The 16,275-nt window shown below is 40.4% G+C and overlaps 1 protein-coding gene across 11 annotated transcripts in view; it reads left to right on the top strand.

The window, feature by feature from the left end:
* The first annotated feature begins 78 nt into the window (after positions 1 to 78).
* The window catches only part of LOC120807463 (inositol 1,4,5-trisphosphate receptor type 1), a 72,582-nt gene continuing 56,385 nt past the window's right edge, over positions 79 to 16,275 (top strand). For 10 of the 11 annotated variants that reach the window (XM_040159536.1, XM_040159533.1, XM_040159529.1 and 7 more), the window contains exons 1-4: positions 79 to 350; positions 1,392 to 1,534; positions 4,079 to 4,149; positions 15,564 to 15,673. In XM_040159536.1, the coding sequence (XP_040015470.1) occupies positions 1,443 to 1,534; positions 4,079 to 4,149; positions 15,564 to 15,673 (273 nt within the window). In that variant the 5' untranslated portion in view covers positions 79 to 350; positions 1,392 to 1,442. Of the gene's footprint in view, positions 351 to 1,391; positions 1,535 to 4,078; positions 4,150 to 14,539; positions 14,636 to 15,563; positions 15,674 to 16,275 lie in introns of those variants that run through there. The other variant, XM_040159537.1, reaches the window with a different exon arrangement.

Here is a 16,275-nt window from a genome sequence, read left to right as displayed (position 1 = left end):
TATGAGGATGGGGCCACATGGACATCATTTCCCAGCTATCAACACTACGAGCGCTTGAGAAGAAGAAGTGGCAGCGAGCCAAGCAGCTCAGCCAGCCAGTGTTGCTGCCCGCCTCAGTGAACGCAAGCCCGGAGTACCGACAGGCGCGGAAAGGTGATAGAGCTGTCAAAGGGGGGAAAAAAAAAAAAAAAAAACAAGAAAAAAAACTGGATTATTACAGTCGCTGACGGCTTGATCTCGCCCTCGGCCGCGGCGGAGAGGAGAGGAGAGGAGAGGAGAGGAGAGCCACAGTCATGTTGTCCTAGCTGCTCCACAGAAAGCCGAACAACCGAGCGTTTCCCACAGCCGAGGTAAAGTTGAGCGCACAGCCTGTTGAGTTTACCATCCTCTCTTCCTCCCTCCGTCTTCTCCTCGCAGCGGAGGACGAGATTTAGCTCTCTCTCCTTGCTTACATGGCTAACCAAAACGCTCACAGCTCACGACCGATGCGTGTGTTGTTCTCATTTACACAGTAGTGACAAAAACAAACAAACAAACAAACAAACGAAACGAAACAAAACAAAACAAAACAAAACAGAAAACAAGCGAGTCAACGAGTGTGACTCCGATAGTAACGGCCGACCGCTGTGAAACAGTGTGATTGCGGATGCCGCTTCAAATGACAGCCCTGCTACCACCGTTGGACGCGCTAGCTTAAGTTTCGTGTATGTCTTTTTAGAGGTTAGATAAATAGGCCGGTGAAGGGAGATTTTTTTCCCCCTCTCTCTTCTTCTGTGTAATAGCCGGTAATTTCATCATTAATGTCATTATTTTAAGCTCCCGGCGGGCAGCCGGAGCCGCCGTGAACGGTTCATTTGTCTTGTGATGGATCGACCTCGGTCGGAGGGAGCGCTTTACAGAGGTAGGCAGATAACCTGGGCGCAACAGTGCCCACAACGTATCAGCTCCAGCGGCGATGACCTGTTGCCTTCCTGGTAGCTGCGCCTCCTAATCATTAACTGCTCAGTCCCAGGCCTCGACATGGTAGCCCGCGGCAGACAGGTTACAGTTGGATGAGACGGAGACTTTTCCTGCAGCTATGCAAATCCATGCAGCCAGACAGGGCTATCGGTGTAGTCGCGACCTCTCAGGAAACCCTCGCTTGTAAAATTGCACTGCCACCTAACTGGGAGCTCTGCAGCTACACGAGTGTGAGTGTGGAGATCGAGTCAGTGCACTGCTGCTATCACACTTGCAAGTGCATACTGTGTTACACAGCTGAAGCTAAATAAAAAAGTAAGGATGTTTTGGCTTCTTTTTAGAGTTTTCTTACAGGAACATTTGTCAGATGCAGAACAGTGTGAGAAATTTTGACTTTTTAACGTGATTTTTACTCCTTTCCTCTGCTGCAGGTGTTCCCTTGTGCGTGTGTGTGTGTGTGTGTGTGCGTGTGTGTGTTGAACATGTCGGATAAGATGTCCAGCTTCCTACACATTGGGGACATCTGCTCCCTGTATGCAGAGGGATCCACCAACGGTTTCATCAGCACCCTGGGGTATGTCCATCTTACTGGCTGAGCATTGTGTGCGTAGGCCAGCTTCACACTTTTCTATGTTCCGCTGCAAGCTGAGCAGCATTTGGAAGGAAGGAAATCGCACTAGTAGTGGCAACTGTTTTTAGTTAGACACAAATTTTGGTGCCATTGGACAGAGCTTTTCCTTTTCAACCTTTGTTGTCATGTACCACAGGCATCAGTTCCCACTGTCAGTGACAGAATGGGATCAAGTAATTGGTTCAGGAGAGATAAATGGATGCGATTTTTGTAGTTTATCCCGGAGAACTAAGCTGTGAAAACAGTGGGTGGCCTTTGAAGAGGTGCTTTGACCACGACTGACCACACCGCTGATAGCGCTGCGAGAAAAGGAAATATAGGGCCGAGAAATGCACAGTTAATGATAAAGTGTTATGTGCTTGTGAGGGTGGGGCAGGAGTGGGTGTAGAGGAAGAAATGCTGAGGTGTTGCTGTGTACGGTACTCAACACTAAACTCGACACTCACTCTATTTACAAGCCACAGATTCACCCACACAGTGGCAGCAATGTTGTGTGGTTTTCCTCCATCTCCATCTAAATCATACTTGGAACGCAACAGAACTGCTACTGATTTTCTAGAAGTAAGATGCACATCGATCATGAACTCTATCTGTAGGGAGTGCAGAAGAGCCTTGTGCATGGATATATTGGCCCTAATGTATCACTAAAATATCAGAAATGCAGTAATTATTCATAATGGTCGCATTTAACCTCTCCTCCTCTGCTCTGAATATAAACAGGGCAACAAAGGAAAGCTTGCATTAATATTTTGCTGGAAGAAAAACCACAAGATATCTATAAGAAGGTGCTCTATTTGGCACAAGTAATGCTATCAGCTATAAACCCAGTGTCCAGGACCTCCCCCTCTGCCCCCTGCTCATGAAAAATGGAATGACCTACAGCAAAGACTGAGTCACTATAGAGATATTGTGGCCTTTCTTGAATTCCAGTGCATCCTACATACACACACACACACACACAGCGCACATTTTAGTGTACTGTCATGACTGTTTTGGCTTTGGGTTACGCACAACCACCAACACAGCAGCATTCTCCAAATCATCTGCCCTTAGAGGAAGAAGCCGTACTGAGATGAGAGAAAACCCTTTGAGCTTTATAACTTCTCCTGCTGAGCAGCATTCCCAACTCCTGTTGGATTACTGGAGAGAGGGGTCTGTGAGCAAATTAAAGGTTAAAAATGTCTGAAATGCTCCTTTGTACCGTGAGCCTGCAGCAGGACTTGTCCTGTTTGTTCAAATGTGTAACTATTAAACTTGTGTTAATCACTGACCACTCTGAGAGGGATTAGTTATGTGCACCATCCAAACACGCAGGTGACTGCACACACATACACTGTATCATTTCTTCTTCTTCCCAAATATTTTCTGACTTTTCATCTAAATCTGCAGCCTTGCTCCTTGAAGTGTACAGAGAAGAGGAATAGACAGGTCTATTTGGACAACTGTAGACATTCCCCGGGATAAGGCCTGAAATGGATGTGGGATTTGGCCGGTGTCCCGACATGTGTTATTCTAAGCCAGTAAAAGCTAAATTTGTCCCCAGAAATTCCAGTTTGCCCACAGGCCATCTAATCCAGAATTATTTCATTATTGTATGGAGTGGGAGAGTTTAACATGCTGCAACTGTGTGAGAGCTCTCAATGAAAACAGACACACCAGTGGATTTTTATACATGCAAAAATGTATGTTGCGAGTACTATTGCCTGTGTTTTAACACTTTTTTTTTTTAACACACACCCAAGCCAGCTGACACACAAACGCAAAAAGATTCTATAGAGATGTAGCGGCATACATCAGCAGGATACAGGAGTAAAACAACAACTCAAAACATCTCAATTAGTCTGTTCATAATGCTTTATTATCATGCTTAGAATTTTGTGTTTTGTACAGTTACATAGAATAAAAAATTTAAATATGTAAAGTATTACAATTACATAGTATAAAAATTTAAAATATGTAGAAAGGTAATAGGTAATTCTATAAAATAATAAGCACAATAAAATTACTTTTTTGTTTGATATTATTAATTTTACTATTACTTTTGAAAATTCTTCAGTTTTTCTACATTCAGTTTTTAAATGATTAATCAATTAATCAAAACATAATTCAGAGAGGAATTGGGCTGGAATTAGGGCTGCAACTGACCATTATTTGATTATTTTCACTATAGAATAATCCAGTTGTTTTCTTGATTATTCAATTAATCTTTTGTTTTGTAACATGTCAGAAAACAGTGAAAAATACACATTACAGGTCTTGTTTTGTCCAACCAATACACATTACACAGATATTCAGTTTACTATCATAGAAGACTAAGTAAACCACTGAATATTCACATCTCTGAAGCTGGAACCACTGAATTTCGTGCATTTTTGCTTACAAAAATGACATAAAACACAGACCACAAATTGAGTGGTTGCCAGCAGTGTGTGTACTGTACAGTACCGGCATGTGGTTAATAGTGTTTTTATGTGTTTATATTCACAGCTTGGTGGATGACCGCTGCGTCGTCCAGCCTGATGCGGGGGACCTGAACAACCCTCCAAAAAAGTTCAGAGGTAAGAGGCCGAGAGAGTCGACTCTCCTCGTCCTCCTGAGGCCTGACATTATCACACTAACTACTGTCTGTTTAAACTTTGGGCTCTGTGAGAAACACTGCTGAATGTGTTATGCTGTGTTTCTTTGGTGACAGCCACAATATTGCTGCCCACAGAACTTCAAACAGAGCTGCCTTTGACAATGTTAATGGTGTGTGTGTGTGTGTGTGTGTGTGTGTGTGTGTGTGTGTGTGTGTGTGTGTGTGTGTGTGTGTGTGTTTTTACGCATACATGTATTTATAGCTGTGTGTGCTTGCTAGCACAACTTGTATGTGGAGGTAGAGGCAGATGGAGAGAACCAGCTTTGATGTTGATTTGTTGGAAAACAACGCACTTGAAAAGCTGCTTTCTAAATAAAAGCCTTGGGATGACTCTTTGGGTGAACTCGCTATTATTAGCTCTCATACAGGAAGTAGAACTCATGACCCTCAGTTCTCAGGCTAGAGGTTTATATCTGTGGGGAGAGGCCTTGTCCAACATTGTGCACAGAATCTGAGTGTTAATGTTTCTGTAGTGTATGTTACAGGTTCTTGTACAAAATATAGAAAGCAGTACTTTTTCTTGGTGTTGCTGAATAAATATTTGATTGAAAATGCAATGTTGTGCCTTTGGTGGATAAATTATGTTGAATAGATTAAGAAGGTATGTATGAGGAAAATCCTGTTATTAATGCATTGTTTTAAATTTCAAGCCCAAAGGTTCCTCTCCCAGTTGAACAGTTTTGGATCTATATAAGCTAAGCATACCTTGTTTAAGAAGTGTAGAACTCAAAGGATTAGTTGATTAATCAATTTTGTCAATCGACAGAAAGATAACCGACAAATATTAAGATTCTTGATTGGACATTTAAGTCATTTTTCATGCAAAAATGTCAACCTTTATCAAATTCCAGCTTCTCCAATTTGAGAATTTGCTGCTTTTCTCTGTCTTCTATGATTCTAAAGCAAATGTCTTTTGGGTTTTGGACAGTTGTTCAAACAAAACAAACAGTTTGACGACATGATAAAGGGCTTTTTGAAATTTCGAAAGGCATTTTTCACTTCTGATATTTTCTGACATTTTGTAGACCATACGATTAATCGATTAATTGAAGAAATAATTGGAAGATTTAATGAAAATGAAAGTGCCAGCCCTAAAGATACGGATTTCAAAATATATATATATATTTTTTTGAACACACTGTTGCTTTGTAGTTTTTTAATGGCTGTTGACATCTCAAATCTGTTGACTTTTGCAATGTTAATCAACTCGGTTTGAAAGTTTTGCAGTTTGGTTTGAAGTGTGTGAGATAACATCCATTCCATGTGCACACACTCACACTTTGCCTTTAGGATGCTATCTGCTGTCTCAAGGGTATGAAGAAGACCGTACTGTATTTAGAAAGTACAAAGCTTTGATGTGAGCAGTGGCCAACACAGCTCAGCTCCTCAGTGGGTCTCTGGTGTACCAGGACAGGTTATCACTGTAAACCACGATAAACACAGAGTGCGGACTGATGCCTCCTCTTCTGTAGCAACATGAAAGACGAGTCTCTTTCTCCCTGTCTCTGTTGCTGTGTGCGTTTCAAAGACTGACAAGTTTATTCCCTAGACCTGCACAGAGAGGTCTAAAAAAAAAACGAAAAAAAAAAAAAAAACCATGCTAGCAGTGTCTATACTTGTCTAACAACTGTAGGTTCCCATCCAAACCAGGTTCGCCACCTAGCCAAACACAAACATCTATTTTGCAGTTTACTTAGCATCATTGTGTTCAACTCTCTCTACTGTAATCAGGCTCTTAATTATAAGATGTAGACTGATGTAGTAGCAACCTTCGTATTATATCTGGACTTGGCCAGTTTGTCTGTATCTATGGCTAAGTGGCTGGAGAGAAACAATGCTGTTTTGGCTAAGTTGAAATCATTCAGGATCAGAACTTTTTGTAAATTTAATTATAATTGTTTGTATGACTATTCTTGGCATGTGACTGTAGTGAGGGAGCTGCCTATAGGCTCACTTATACAGGAATTCTTTCACTAATCACTTAGCCTCATGTAGTCTTCCATCCTCCCACATTCGGTCTTCCCTCGACTCACCTATAGAGCTCTTCACAAGGTACAGTCCACGCAGAGGAAAAGTCCTGTTCTAAATCTGACCCCCTGCAGGACACTAAACGCCTTCACCAAACTGTTCCTTTATTTATTCATTATTGCAGGATATACTGTATATGTGGCAGAAATTTTGACCATTTTGATAAAACACCATGTGAAAACATGAAGTTGTGGCTAAAACTTTGGGTTGAAGAGATTTTGGCTCTACAGCACACTTGAACATACGCTCTAAGTGCTGTTAAAGTGGCTTTGGTAAGTCCTCCACTATGTCAGCTGGTCATGACCAGAAGAGGCAGAAAGAGGTGAAGATGGTACTATACAATGGATTAAAAGTCAGGATATCTCAGGCCCTGCTGCTTCTTTTTTGACCCCTTCTTCTTAATCTGTCTCTCTCAAGTCCTTCAGTTTCATGGAAGTGCAGTACCAAATTGCTGGAGTACCCCTTTAAAATGGCAACGCTTATTTTGGCATTGCCACCTCAGCACACCTGCAACTGACTTCACAAATCTATCTATAGACACTTTTTACAAAGCAGACATTATGACTTGTCAAACACAGGTGTCAACATCATTAATAAGATTAACAATTGCTGCATTCCATCAAACTGTGTCTCTTCCTGGGTCCTGCTGGTGTCAAGCGTTTTTCCAACTCAGTTGAGATGAAACCACGCCCGCTTCCGTATGACCAAAGCCTTGACCCTAACCCTAACCCCCATACGGAAGTGGCAGCGTTTAGTCTAAACTTGGTTGGAAAAATGATACAAGTGTCCTGGTGCTATGCATGCAGGCTCACTGGAGCACTAAAATGAAACAGAGCGGCTTTTTTTTTTTTTCTGCTGTGACATGTCAAAGGTGTGTCCCAGTTCGATACAGCATGCACAACACCAGGACCCCTGAAACTGAAGTGGCTAGGTGGAACTCAGCCATCATTAATATTATTATTTAAAATCTGTGCTTTTACTACTGTGACATGTCAGAATGTCTTAAGTGAAAAATTTACGGTATACTGTTTCTTGCAGTTAGTATACAAGAAAACAACATACTGAATTGTTTTATACTAACAGGAAATTACACCATACATGCACCATTATATGTAAATCGGCGACTTTAGAACAATGCTGCAAATTAACCTTCACAAAGAGAAAGCTAAATGTCTCTTTAAAGGTTTTATTTTTTGTTGTTTTTCAAGATCTTTCTGGGGCTGTCCCACCACCATTTGTAATTTCTCTTCATTTTATAAAGCTGTCAGCACCACCTCCATTTTCTTTATGCATTGCATTATGGAACAATGGCGTCCATCAACAACACGCTCAAAAATGAAGGGTTTCTTTATGATGCAGATTGACTTTTTTGAGTACGCTTTTGTCACTTAAATGCTACTGCACATACTAGAAACCTGCTTAGAATCAGTATGTAGTAGAAGTCCTGCAGTAGAATCCTCTTGTACTTGATGCCTTTTCTGGTGAAGTGCCACACTGTGATTTTTCACAGTAAGTCTTACAACATCCCAACTACAAATAACTTATCATAAATAAATAACTTAAAAATAAAAAATAGAGTGCTGTGATTACCTCCTGTATGTTTTCTGAGCCACTCCTGTAGTCAGCTGAGGAAGTATTTGCCTTATGGAAGTTGCCATAGGTAACTCTCGAGAAGTGTGAAACATTATTAAACCAAAACAAGAAACAGGTTTTTCCCTGTTTAAACATCCACAAACAGTCTGGCTGAGTGTGCTTACATATCTGTATTTTTTTTTCTCCAAACTTCTTTGGGAACTTCTAATTTGAGTCCTCTGGGTGTTCTGTGGCAGCACAAAAGCTCTTCTGTCCTTCCTCATTTGGGAGGCTCCTCAGCTGTTTGAGAGAGATACAGTTGTGCAGAGATAATCCTACTAAGTGCACGCTATAAGGGCACATGGCCAGAGTAGCCTTGTCCGCTGGGCCTTATAGTGTCACTGCTGAGGTATGCTTAACATTTCCTCCTAATATAAACACAAGCACCCTCCACAAAATCACACTCTCACTTGCAAGCGTACCCTGAGACATCAGGACACACCGGCCTTGCTTTGTATTTCACCCAGACAGCATTTGAAATACCATTACACACCTACACGCAGTTCAGCAGAGTACACTGAGCTATAGTCAGAACATCTAAGGCAGAGAAAGCACTGTAACATTGCTTTGTATCAGTTTAAAAAAATCCTCTTGTCATCACGGTCTCTGTGATTTATACTTCATCACTCAGTCATTTGAATGTGGGACCAGTTGTTTAATTTGAATTTGCTATGGTGGTGGCTCTTTTTGTTGTGTTTTGAAGTTGCAGTGTAAATTGAATCGTGCATTGTTCATATGTCAGCCTCTTTTAATTTTCCTTTACTAAATCACCAATCACTATTATCCATTAATTAATAAAAAGACATTGCCTAAGCGTTTTATTGTTGCAAAACGTTTATAGCAGTCAATTTTATTTCTCAAAGCTGAAAACTGTAAATGCCTAATTAAGCTTTATGCAACATAGTAGCACTGGCAGACAATATTAATTGTAAAGGGATGTTGGTAATTGGCTGATTTTTATTTTTATGTATTTATTTATTTTTTTTTGGAAGCAGATGATGTTCATAATTTGCCAGAAAACACTTGAGCATGTGAGAGCAGTCATTGAGTGAGCACAAGCCATCAGACATGCACTTTATTATTTATCAAGAACGACTTGCCCAGAAAAAAAGGCGGGGGGTTGAATATTGAAGCTTCATACTAAATCTTTGATCAGTATCAGTAAAACATATATGGGGAGAAAAGGTGATTGGTACAGGCTCAGAAATCAGAAATAAAACACCAAGAGTAGGGCCTCAAAGGTGCCCTTGCTTGTGCAGAAAGATGTCTGGATAACAAGCTGATTTCTCTGCTTGTTTGTTAGTAGCCTGACACTTAACCAGCAGCATGTGAAAACCATTAAAGTAGCACTGTCTCCTTGTCCTGGCTTCACATAACTGCGGCTCATGGGTTGCTCGTTTTTTTAACTTATTTTTCATATCATCTCCTATCTTAATTTCCTCAGATGTCCTTGTACTTGCGGATGCACACTGAAACATTTATACCTCACTTTGGAGCATTAACCCCTTACCACCACCTATCCGTTGTCTGCCCAAACCACTGTTGCTGTCAGAGACACACTGAAGACTAGCTGGGTGGTTCATCTGAGATAAACACCAGAAACAGTTCTGTCTTTAGTCCCTTCCTCTCTTAATAACCATGTGTATTGCTTTCCTATCTTTTGAGAGAGGAGAGGTCTTGCAGGAAACAGTCAAGGGAAGCTGTTGTTGGTAGACCCATTTATTGTCTTAACTGCGCAACAAGTGATTAGTTGCTTCCTATATAATATCTCCAACAGGATAAGAACCTTGGAGAATATTGCAGTTTATACAAGCCAGATCTTTGATGATACATAATTTAACACAGAATAGAAGAAGTATTATGCAATGTGTGTTTCCAGGTCCTTGGCTAGTCTGTATTGTCTAATTACTGCAGGGAAAGGTAGCACAAGCAGGCGTCCCTGCTTGTGTTTAAACACTGATGGCTTCTTTGTGATGTGGACATGTCAGGACTTTTCAAACCGGATGTGCCTTAGCTGCTTGTATGACAGGGTTGCAGAAAATGTAGGGGAGATGAAGTGGAAATTTGAGTTTAGAGCCTTTACTAGTTCTGCCCTTAACAAACCGTGACCACTTAATTGTGTACCATTGTGAATTATACAGCCCTGTGTTGTCAGACTCTACGTCTGACTGAAGACTGCTAAGGTTGTTGCTTTTCTTATAGCGCCAAAGTATTGTGGTGGTTCTGCTCTCTGATAAAACTTCCTTTAAAAGTAAGTAATCTCTGTTGGCTCTATAGCCTTTCACACTTTCTATGGCTGGCAGAGCTATAAGCATCTTCCTCTTGATCCTTTTTAGTCTGGGGAAGTTTTTCAGTGACTGTAGGATTTTTTTTTAAATTAGCTCTTTATCCAGCTGTTCATGTCTAAAGAGCTGGTATTCCTCTGAGTTACAGTGGGTTCCATAAGTATTTGGACAGTGACACAATTTTTGCAATTTCGCCTCTGTACACCAACACAATGGATTTGAAACAAAGCCATCAAGATGTGATTGAGGTGTTAACCATTTAGGAGTTACTGCCATTTTTATACATAGTCCCTCATTGTCAGAGTATTCAAAAGTAACTGGAAAATTGACTGACAATCAGTTTCATGGCCTGTTCCCTTGTTATTTCATGACAAATTAAGCAGATAAAAAGGTCTTAAGTTGATTCCAAGTGTTGAGTTTGCATTTGGTAGCTGTTCATCGAACTCTCAACATGTGGTCCAAAGCGGTGTGGGTGCAAGTGAAGGAGGCCATCATTTGGCTGAAAGAACAAAACAAACCTATCAGACAGATGTCAGAAACTTTAGGAGTGGCCAAATCAACTATTTGATACGTTCTTAAAAAGAAGGAACGCACAGGCGAGCTCAGCAACACCAAAAGGCCCGGAAGGCCACACAACACAACTAAAGTCGATGACTGCAGAATGCTTTCCTTGATGAAGAAAAACCATCCACAACATCTAGCCAGGTAAAGAACACTCTCAGGGAGGTAGGGGTATCATTGTCAAAGTCTACAATCAAGAGACACCTTCATGAATGTAAATACAGAGGGTTTACCACAAAACGTTGGTAACGTTGATGACGTGACTGCTGATAGAAGTAGCAGGATGAATTCTGTAGTGTACAGGGCTAAACTATCTGCTCTGATTCAGCGTAATGCTGCAAAAGGTATAGGACACTGCTGCACAGTACAGATTGATAATGACCCAAAACATACTGCAAAAGCAACCCAAGAGCTTCTCAAGGAAAAGAAATTGAATATTCTTCAATGACCACGTCAGAAACCTGACTCAACCCAGCTGAGCTTGTTTTTCACTTACTGAAGACAAAACTGAGGGCAGAAAGACCCACAAATGAGCAGCAATCGAACGACAAAGCATGTCAAGGGAGGAAACTCAGCATTTGGGGATCTCCATGGGTTGCAGACTTCAGGCAGTCCTTGACTGTTAAAGTATATTCATACAAGTATTAAAAATAATCCTTATATTTATAATAACATTGGTTTATCCAACTTTTGAGTCTATGAAAATGAAGGACTATTTTATAAAAATGGCTGTAATTCCTAAACAGTTAATGTGATATTTTTGTTAAACCCCTTGAATTAAAGCTGAAAGTCTCCACGTCAATCACATCTCGATGGCTTCATTTCAGATCTATTGCGGTGGTTTACAGAGGGAAAGTTACAAAAATTGTGTCCAAAGGTCATAACAGGTCCAAATTCTTATGGACCTAACTGTATCAGGGGGCCCTTGTGCAAACCAGTCATAGTAGTCTTGCATGACCCCACTGATATGCCAACACATAAATAGACAAGGTCTAAAAAAATCATTCAAAGCTCCCATCCAGACATGTATTAAGAGGTATAAAAATCATTTGCTTGTAATAATAATTGTAATTAAAAAAGTGAAATTACCCAGTCAAACATTACATTTACACTTTCTTCCTCATTGAAAACAGAATCTGAATATGAATATGCAAATATTTTTCATTTCAAAAGTTTGACGAATATCAGAGGATTTGAAGTGAGAAGATCTTTCTACCTTAAATGTATGAGTTAATCTTGTGAGATTTTAAATAATGAGAATGCCTCTGTTGAGGTATGATAAATTACATATTCAAATGTTTTGTTTTGTTTTGTTTGTTGTTACCTTCTCATTTCGAACATTGTGATGAAATTCAGGACTATAAACAAATAAACTAACATCTTTCCACACCAAACGGTGTCACATTAACATTTGGTGTTGCTTAAAAAAGCTGAGTATATCTACAGCCATCATAGGGGGGGAAAAAACAAACAAACAACTGTTACCATTGTCACGTTATTTGGTGATTTGCTGCCACTTGCCATGCCCGTGATTAGCACTAAGATCTGGTAGTTTTAATGCTTAAAGTGCCAGAATCTAACACCATTTTCCACAGTGCTCAGTCAGCTGTTCCCTCAACAGTGTGAGTGTGTGTGTGTGTGTGTGTGTGTGAGAGGGAGCAGTCTTGTTGAGTTTAATGAATAGGGGTCATTTTTGTTTAGGCATGACACCTTTTTAACATGCATCCTTTAAACTGCTGTTATTTTGAAACTCTTTAGGCAAAACACTGCATTCATACATTGCAAGTTATACACCTTTCGTCCTTGCAGATTTCAAAGGGGTTGCTTTTTCAGTATACTGACCCCTAACGGATCAGTGTCCTGCCTTGGCGAGCATAAACTACTGTACGTCACTTTGACTAAATGTGAATCTAGTCATGGTCCTAGACGTAGTATTAATTGTATCTGTAGTTGGAGACTTGAGATTTAGATTAAGTCACACACGATTGGGACTTGAGACTTGACTTCCTAAAAGGTTGAACTGAATTGAGACTTGAAAGCAAAAACATTTGAGTCTGAAGTTCAACCACAAAACAATAAAAAAAACAAGACAAAACACAAAGCTGAATTCCAGAGCCACATTTTCAGACATCTTGTCTGAAGGTAACAAATTTAACGTTCCTGCACCCGTAAAGCACATAAATTGCGTTGCAAGACATCGTTTTGCACATAACCACCTGTAAAATTGTCATTTTTAGAGTGCGGTTTTTGCATGAATTTAAGAAATGCGACATAATGTGTTGACTAGTGAGCTTTACGGATGCTGGAAGGCGGCTTTTTTTTTTTTTTTACCTTCAGACAGGGCCAGGCTCCCTGTTTCCCCTTGTTTCCAGTCTTTATGCTAACCTAAGCTAACTGGCTGCTGGCTGTAGCCATGTCATATTTAACAGACAGACATGAGAGTGAATAAGCTTATTTACCCAAATGTCCAACTTTTGCTTTAAAGGTTACTCCTGCAAATTAGTATTAAACTATAGTAATGCGCCTTTTAATTTTTAGGCTTATGCGATGAAAGGACTTGGTCTCAGCACTTTATAAAAAAACAAAAAAAAAAAACTGTAAACACTGCTTTTACAAAAAATTGTGCAAGTGCAATTTCATTTTAATAGTCAGCATTCACAGAAATGAGACTTTCATTCGACTTGCAGTTTGCTTGTAAGATTTGACTTGGGCTTGCCCTCTAGGACTTGAGACTTGTCTTGATTGGCTTGAGGCTTGAGTTGGACTTGCCCAAAAAACCCACAAGCAGCTCTGGTAATATTTCAGTATGTTTATCTTTTTGCCAGCATGCTACATAATAGTAGATTAGCATTTGTAAGTGCACATGGGGCAGCTACTATCAATGACGACTTTGTTTATGACCTCAAATGGACATTTAGGTGCAAAATGTAGTCATTTTTCTGGGGTGGAGGTCCCGGTAGTAAAAGATTGTTATAAGTTTCAGGAATATTAATGAGTCACTGAGTTTTCTGCCCTCTGGACTAGTCCCACCACTTCTCCTGAGCAGTGACCCCACAAGGAATTCTCAACCCAGATTTCAGTGTTACTGAACTGACATGTTTCCCAGCTGGCTGTGATTAAAAGCAAAGCTTCAGTGTGAGCTGATCATCTGTCACACACAGCACTCACATTACATGCTGTGATTGTGTGTTTAGATTATGATAAAATGGCTGTGTCAAATTATAGTGCAGCCCACTTGTCAGACGAGAGTTTCCAGTGTACAAGTGTTCATTCTGAGTTGGCTTTTTACACTTGCATGCTTGATCCAGTTCCGGCAAAAAAAATTTGTGTGAACATTTGTGGGACATAAATACACATTTACTCCATTTACAGCACTGAATAGTTCCAGGTTTCACCCTGTCTCTGTTTCACAGTCTTTTCTCTCTTCCTGTCTTCCTCATCTCTCTCTCTCACTTCCTTTTCTTTGTTTTTCTAACCATATTTTGGGTCAAGCTAAAGGAAACCATATCTGATGTGGGGGGTGAGGGGGGTGAGAGGAAAATTTGGGAGATAGAGACCATTAACTCTGAGAGAGAGAATACTGTATGAAATGGTTAGAGGACTTAAGAAAGGAGAAGGAGGGATGATAGAATATAGAGGGGGGGAGATAGGGAGTCCCCACCCTCTTCTCTCTCCCTCTTGTCATCCCACTCCCCTTCTCTTGGCTGGCCTTATTTGGTCATGTTACTGCGGCTATAGCAGGAGGAGAGAGAGAGAGAACGGGGGAAGGATGAACAGATTGTTCTTTTTTTCTCCTCTTTTCGTCTCTGCAGAAGAGAGAGCTTTGGTCTAATGAGAAGTGAAGTCAGAGGAAAGCCAGGACACAGAGGGAGGAGTTGCTGGTGGAAGAATTTTAACTCTGTAGGGAAAATTGTCATACTAGCTCATGTGTATTGGTTAACTGAAAACTGAGCTTCCAGTCAGTTTAAAAGTCTCTGTTTCAGTTGTAGTCGTTGTGCAGCTGTACAGAAGAGGAACTCTCCTACAACAAAAGAGGAACTGTGTTATGCTAAAACTGTGTCCACATGCAAATCGAGGGACAGTTTTTCCTCCTGATTAGTGTCTACAGCGTTTATGAAAATGAGCAGCACAATCAGAGTCTGCTGACGACAGCAACAACTCATCGTTGCTGTGGTTACAACCTCTGACTCTGACTGACCACGACTTATTGCTCTGTCACATCATAACACACACACACACACACACACACACACACACACACACACACACGCTTTCCTGTCCCTCAGCACTCCTCCTTGAAGCGTACAAAGCCCTTTGATCTTCATTCAGGAGAATTGTGAATATGTGTTTGAAATGCAGGCAAACACACACACACATGCATGGATGTGGTAACAGAGAGGAGTGTATGTTTATATTTTTTGGTTCTCAGGTCTTTGAATATATCACAGGACGGGTCAAAAAGGTGTCATGCGTTTATTGAATATTTTGTCTCAACTTGTTTAAGCAACTCAGACGTTTGGTTCATGTTTAGCTGTGGCTGTGACCAGTTTCCCAAACTGTAGTGCTGAACTCTTTTTCTACTTATTTCTCGTTTTCATTTTCCCATTTCTTAGCTATAAACATTGTGGTTAACCTCCAGTTTGTTTTTTCCAATTGATTAGCAAAGTTTCTTTAGGTATTTTCTCCTTCTCTCTGTCTCTGTATGGACCAATCTATATGAATACCTGTCTTACTGCTCTTACAACATGTCTTTCTTTTCTCTCTCTGTGATTATCTCCATATCTATACATGAATCTTTGTGTCTATTTATTTCTGTCTCTCTGTGCAGACTGTCTGTTCAGACTCTGTCCTATGAACCGCTACTCGGCACAGAAGCAGTTCTGGAAAGCAGCAAAGCCTGGAGGGAACACTGATGCAGTGCTCCTCAACAAGCTTCATGTGAGTGAAGTGACAACATGTTCACCTCCCCGCTGTCACTACAGACCAGTGCACTACACACAGTCCTGTCCTCAGGGCTCATAGGATAAAAAGAAAGAACAGAAGGCTAACTTTTCCCAAATTTTAGATTTTATTTTCCTTTTTTGATTTGAATGAAATTGAAAGCGAAGCCATACAGTGAATGTTAAGAAATGTTGATGTTGTGCGCAAACCATGGTTTAAGAGCAGTTTTCAAAGGGATTACGTATATTTGCAGAGGTTGAATTTTAAAGTCCTTTTATAGACATTTCCGAAGCCTTTCACTCCTACTGTACTACCTTTCTGCCCTCTACACTCTCCTTTCTCTCTTTGTGCTGCGATACAATACCATTTAAAGCAATCTGCTATTTGACCACACAGCCATAAAATGTTAGATTGCAATCTCTCATTCATTTCTATGGAGATGTGAGCCAGCGTTTTTGGTTGAAGCCCCTCTGTTGAAGCGTCCATTTTTTTGGCTAAAAAAATTACTTCAGTATTGCTATGCTTTGTCTAAGAGTTAACCAATCAGATTACTTCTTACCAAATTAGTGTTCAACTGGTATTGGTGAAAACTGTTGCAG

Source organism: Xiphias gladius, chromosome 21 (genome assembly GCF_016859285.1).
Source record: "Xiphias gladius isolate SHS-SW01 ecotype Sanya breed wild chromosome 21, ASM1685928v1, whole genome shotgun sequence".
Classification (NCBI taxonomy): Eukaryota; Metazoa; Chordata; class Actinopteri; order Istiophoriformes; family Xiphiidae; genus Xiphias; species Xiphias gladius.
Note: the sequence above shows the minus strand (reverse complement) of the source record. Positions and strands in the feature narration are given on the sequence as shown.